Here is a 5,053-nt window from a genome sequence, read left to right on the forward strand (position 1 = left end):
ACTTTTGGCAGTTTGTAGTGGCATAGTCCGGAAAATGTGTCCGACTTAATGGGGTGTCCGAGTCAATGGTGAATCATGTTAGCCAGTTGTGTTTAGATGTATAATCTGTTTGTGGCTGGGAAAACGCGGGGTGGTCGGAGACTTCTGACCCCGCACATTCACTGTACCAGCTGGCTGGGTCCATAGTTGCGAGCTGATTGGCGTGCCCTTCGGGGGTTTGATGGCGCCGGCCTTGGTCAATTATGCGCTAATGCAGCTGACGTGGAGCTACTACATCACAACTCAATTCCAACACATGGGGCGTGCCAACAGCAATTTTTTGCTCGTCCAATGCTACCATAATTCACACAACAAAGGCCCCCGCACTGTCTTGACACATGCTCACATCAGTTCTTATCATTTCTGAACGTCCGTCTTCTCGTTTGCATCCACTCATCATTTGGCTGAATAACTGCTCCTTCAGACGTCTGCTTGCCCTTTGCTTTGACGCACGCCGGTTTTGAAGTGGCCCCTGAATCAGCTCCTTGTGTTACTAATCATGGTGTCAAATATGCGGCACTCAGCGATGCTAAAGGCGCAAGCCGAACGTCTGAGACGAGATTTTGACGACCTCATCTCCAAGTTGATTGTTGATGAGGATACCGCGCGGTATGACTACGAACGGGAAGTGCCCCAACTAGAGCAACAAATCCGCGGGGGGGAGGAGACCATCGAGCGAATACAACAAGAAATTGAGGTTGGTCAAAACCGGATTATTCAGTTGCGGGATGCCCTACGGGCCGCCACTGAGGATAGACGCGAAGTTGAGGCCATATTCGGTTGTTTGAGTAAGACCAAGGTAGGTCTGCGCAAAGAACTTGTTTGTCTAGGGGAGCAGCACTCTTGTCCCTCGCTTTCCTACGAGCCGAAAGATGCTTTATAACCTCTGAGGGCCTCAGCTTCTTATCACATTCCGACAGCGCTGGATGGGCGGAGGCTGTGTTTCTGGTGGCTGGGCGCTGGGAGTCACTCAGCCACCGCCGCGGCTGAATGAAGCCCATAGTTAAATGCCTCTGGGTGTTCTGGTCCAGATCCTGGAGGCTCGACCCCTTGAAACGTTGGCGTTTTAATCAACCCTGCAATTTTAATGGAAAGATGTCAGGCGGACTAGCAGACATTGACGCTGCTGATTTTGAGGCAGGATCACCTCAGGCTCAAAACCCACATGTGCAAACAATTGGACTGCTGCAGTGCTGCATTGGGAAGGGCAATTAGATTAGGCACCTTTCTAAAGGTACGTTTCTAAAATGGAATAAACTAGATTTAAACTAACGTTAAAGTACCCTAGGAAGTAGGAACCTAGTGAGGTACCATCTGATTCATAATAATTCTGGACCCCTCTGTGATGGGACAATTCTTTAAAAAAACATCGCTCCACTCTACTCATCAAATTCCAGTCACTTCTTACGGTATGGCTTCTTCTTAGCGATCAATGCCATGTGTGTTTCATGCTATCTGACGTAACAATAAAGGAGTGGATAATGAGTTGCTCGCAAAAAGACAAAGCCAAAGCCAAAAGAAGACAGAACGAGTGGAAGAACGGTAGTTACCAGTCTGGGTTCGAAAAAGAAGCCGGCTGGTCTGAAAACAGAGAGCAAGAACAGACGATGGACCGGAGAGCGAGGGGTTGGACAACGTCCGGGATCCAGGAAGAAATGTGTCCACCAACTTCGCACCCTCAGATCACCCCTGGTCCCGATTTGGGCTCTTCGATCGCAGCCGCTTGGGCTTACTTGGTGCACTTCCTCCACTGCAGGTAGCAGATCTGCTTGAACTTGAGATCCGTGGAGTCGACCTATTGAGGGGAGAAACAGGATCAGTTTTCATCGGCATTACGCGGGTGTTGCGGTGCATTCCAGAGCGCCTCGAGCGTATGAAAGGGAAAGGGGTGAGGGGCTTTACCGTAAGCAAGTTCGCTCTCTTGGAGTCAAGAGGCGTCAGGCGGACTTCGTTGTTGATGTTGAGCATGCCCTCGGCGCCGCACGGCGACCAGACGAGACTCTCCAGGTTGAACTGATCCGTCTTGAGATAATTGTCATCGTACGGACCGTGGAAGGTCACGGCGCTCGAGTACTGTTGAGCGGTTGAGTAAGCATTTGAATATCTTCTGTCACTGCATGGGCAACTCCAGTCCGATCACATGTGAAGACGTACCTGCTTAGAGTCACCAGAGAAGTAATAGGTGGCCTTGCAGGTACCCTTGTCCTTGGGATGGATGTTGGCGTAGCCGCGGTAGTCGGCCTTGAAGACCGAGAACTGCCAGCCGTGAGGGTACTTGAGCTTGACGTTGAGCTGGCAGTTTTTGCGGTGCTCGGAGGGCTTGATGCCTTCGCCGGACTGCGCGATGAACGAGTCGTAGAGAAGGGTCAGAGTCGTCAGGTCTGTTGACAGCTGGCTCCCAACCGACTTGGCCGGGCAGCCCGAGCCGCCATAGGTAAATCCCCTGATCTCGACCTCGTGGCCGCTGGGGCCCGCCTCGGCGCGTTCGGTGTTGGCAGGCGCGGCAGAAGCGACGCCGGCGAAGACGGCAAGGATGTTGGAGAACTTCATTGTTGAGAGAAGGACAGGTGAGGAAGAGACAAAGATAGTGCTAGTGTTGTGGATCGGGTGTTGCTGTTCTCTGTGGTTATTGGGGAGTGGAGCGAGTTGTGTGAGTTGAGATGTTACGACTGAGCCGGTTCATCACTGCTGCTTTATACTTTACAAGCCCCTAGCCTCAGTATGTGGTTGATGTTCTTTCTCCGATCGGGCTGAATGGTTCTGCCTGACACACCATCCAATGGCACAGCCCGGCGGGCTGGCTCATGACGGGAGCTCCGACGGAAACGACTGGACTCGGAGGATTCCTGAGATGTCGGGACCCCGGCAGTCCGCCTATGATGGATCAATTACATGACAACCTGTATTGTGATAGGGTCCCAAGATGATACAAGAATAGTGACACCGCCGTCGCGCTGAATTCGTTTGATTCCTGGGATTCGATGACCTCTAGATCGATGCGGGCTGAATTCATGTTTCCGCCGAATGTCCGATACGGCTGTGTCGGCAGTTTACCTTGTGCTCGAATGAGAGCCTCTCTTAACTGTTGGCTTCCTCCACTCAGTGACAGACACGACTGGGAACAGGGCTGAACCGTCCGACGGGCTGTGTCGAATGTGTCCGTTCGGGAGCTGAGTGCCAACGCCTCGTGCCTCGTGCAAGACTCAAAGATGGATCGGAAGACGTTCAACACGAGGAGAGACGAGATAGGTCGCTCAAGGTGGAGGGGAGTGTACACCTTCTACTCTACCTTAGGTAATTTAGATGAGTTCCTGCATTGAAGCGAAGCTTCAATGACGACTCTAACATCGTGTTTACACATGGAATGAGGAGGAAGGAGCTTCTAGGCTTCGACAAATGAGGTCTTAGAGGAAAGATTGGCTGAACGAATCTTGGCGTGTTACACACACCAAGATGGAAGCTCGCTTCACACTTGCTGAGGTGAACACCACAGTCAGGGTATTTTAAGTACCTTATGTCCAATGAGCTAAATTAGCTCAATTAGCAAAACAGTGGCGTCCGGACTTCGGGGCACCAAATGCACACATGATGCAAGTTCAGGGAGACTAGAAGGCTCCAGCCTCCAGTCTTCGACCAGTCCACGTCTAGACCGCTCTCAAAGGTTGTGTCTGACTCAGACCGGTCTGAAGGATGTCGGGGAGTCGGGGAGTGGGCTGAACGGTGCCCGATATAGATTGTGTCAAGAAGGTGGTGATCATTCCATGATATCACGTATCCGTTCATGTCCACCATTGAGCGGGACACCCCATTGACCCATTGACCGGGACATTTTTCTAGACCACACCACTGCAAACTGCCAAAAGTCCACCAAAATCTGATGCGATCAATTGAAACTACTTAGAATCGCTTGAGCTATCTATTTCTCCAGCCTCCGGGCATGTCCTTGCATTATGGCTAGTCTTGCGGCAGATGCCATAGAGCCGCGAACCCGTCCGAAGCCTCTTTGATTGTGACGGGCACCACCCAAGGTCTGGTCAACTCGCACATACAAGATCGATATTGCTACAACGAGAGCAAGAGCTAGATGACAGGAATGGGCGTGCAACCAGACCTTAAGTACTGGAGCAGAGGCCTATGCGTAAGCATGACCATAGACGTATGATCAGACCCCATGACGTATGCATAACCGCAAGCATATGACATAACCATGAGAACAGGGACGGGGAATCCCGTGACATTGATGGCCCTTCATTTTCCTCCTCGACGCGCCCTTCCCCTTCTACTACACCCTTCTCTGCCATTTTGTCCCTAGTTTAGCTTCCATCAATAGCCCTGCTATCCTGGAGACGCGTCCGTTTGGCCCTGCGGCGCTTGGAAAGTGCTTTGTTGGCCTTCTGAAGTGTCCGTACCTTGGCGTCTAAAAGGATGACCCGATGGGAAACCGCTTGTATTCCCTTCGAAAGCTGGTCGACAGGCTAAAATCGGAGTTGGAGAGCTTCCTTGGTGTCTCGCAATCTGATCCTTGATAAGGGTAGACTGCGAAAGGGCCTCGTTGGTAGTTCAGGGCGTCTTGGAGACCCATGGTGCTTGTGGTCTATAAGGAGTCCCAGGGGGTGTTGGCGTCCGTAACTTAACATCCAGCTTCGAAAGTACGGCCTGCGGGTCGTTGGGGATAAAGTCTAGACCCTTGACAACCCTTAAGAGAGTTTTCTTGGGTCAAGTCCGGTAGAAGGCGGTTTTAAATGTAAAGAAGAATGTAACGGGCTGGGCCCCATGCGAGCCTCTGCGACTCTCGGCCAATACCAAGACCCCTGATGAGGCTATTCTGTTGGAATATCTACGCCAGAGTGAGGTCCTCGCAGGAGGACCCCGGGTGAGGGCAGGTTTATTACAGGGGTAGTAGTCACGTGGTCTAGGACCGAGGACCACTACTGCGGCTGCAAGATTCGCACCCCCTTATTCAGAAAAGAATAAGAGCATCCAACTGAACCACCACTTTAGCACGTTCCTCTCA

General features: G+C 51.8%; 3 protein-coding genes across 3 annotated transcripts; 1 reads left to right on the forward strand and 2 right to left on the reverse strand.

The window, feature by feature from the left end:
- Positions 1 to 318: 318 nt before the first annotated feature.
- N657DRAFT_161739 (uncharacterized protein) lies at positions 319 to 1,399 on the forward strand. The gene is made up of 3 exons (XM_062786028.1): positions 319 to 838; positions 1,181 to 1,273; positions 1,328 to 1,399. Exons 1-3 carry the CDS (start codon positions 539 to 541, stop codon positions 1,340 to 1,342), a joined length of 408 nt encoding a protein of 135 aa, XP_062643945.1. The 5' UTR covers positions 319 to 538; the 3' UTR covers positions 1,343 to 1,399.
- A 167-nt stretch (positions 1,400 to 1,566) lies between these two features.
- Positions 1,567 to 2,672, reverse strand: N657DRAFT_649229 (uncharacterized protein). Its single transcript, XM_062793677.1, has 3 exons — positions 2,194 to 2,672; positions 1,942 to 2,112; positions 1,567 to 1,834 (listed from the first exon to the last, which is right to left on the reverse strand). The coding sequence occupies exons 1-3, from the start codon at positions 2,587 to 2,589 to the stop codon at positions 1,769 to 1,771; spliced, it is 633 nt and encodes a 210-aa protein (XP_062643946.1). The 5' UTR covers positions 2,590 to 2,672; the 3' UTR covers positions 1,567 to 1,768.
- Positions 2,673 to 3,889: 1,217 nt separating this feature from the next.
- N657DRAFT_649230 (uncharacterized protein) lies at positions 3,890 to 4,493 on the reverse strand (the record flags this gene model as incomplete). The annotated part of the gene is made up of 3 exons (XM_062793678.1): positions 3,890 to 4,038; positions 4,276 to 4,333; positions 4,388 to 4,493. Coding segments are annotated over 3 exons (270 nt in total), but the record flags the coding sequence as incomplete, so codon positions are not given.
- Positions 4,494 to 5,053: the final 560 nt, after the last annotated feature.

This window comes from Parathielavia appendiculata (assembly GCF_033297405.1).
Source record: "Parathielavia appendiculata strain CBS 731.68 unplaced genomic scaffold N657scaffold_18, whole genome shotgun sequence".
Lineage (NCBI taxonomy): Eukaryota > Fungi > Ascomycota > Sordariomycetes > Sordariales > Chaetomiaceae > Parathielavia > Parathielavia appendiculata.

Bases quoted from the DNA above. Each gene is read 5' to 3' on its own strand.
- N657DRAFT_649229 (XM_062793677.1), bottom strand. From the start codon at position 2,589: ATGAAGTTCTCCAACATCCTTGCCGTCTTCGCCGGCGTCGCTTCTGCC. The intron at 2,113-2,193 runs GTACGTCTTCAC...ACCGCTCAACAG, and splicing joins TCTCTGGTGACTCTAAGCAG to TACTCGAGCGCCGTGACCTT. The intron at 1,835-1,941 runs GTAAAGCCCCTC...TCCCCTCAATAG, and splicing joins AGAGAGCGAACTTGCTTACG to GTCGACTCCACGGATCTCAA.
- N657DRAFT_161739 (XM_062786028.1), top strand. From the start codon at position 539: ATGGTGTCAAATATGCGGCACTCAGCGATGCTAAAGGCGCAAGCCGAA. The intron at 839-1,180 runs GTAGGTCTGCGC...ATTTTGAGGCAG, and splicing joins GTTGTTTGAGTAAGACCAAG to GATCACCTCAGGCTCAAAAC.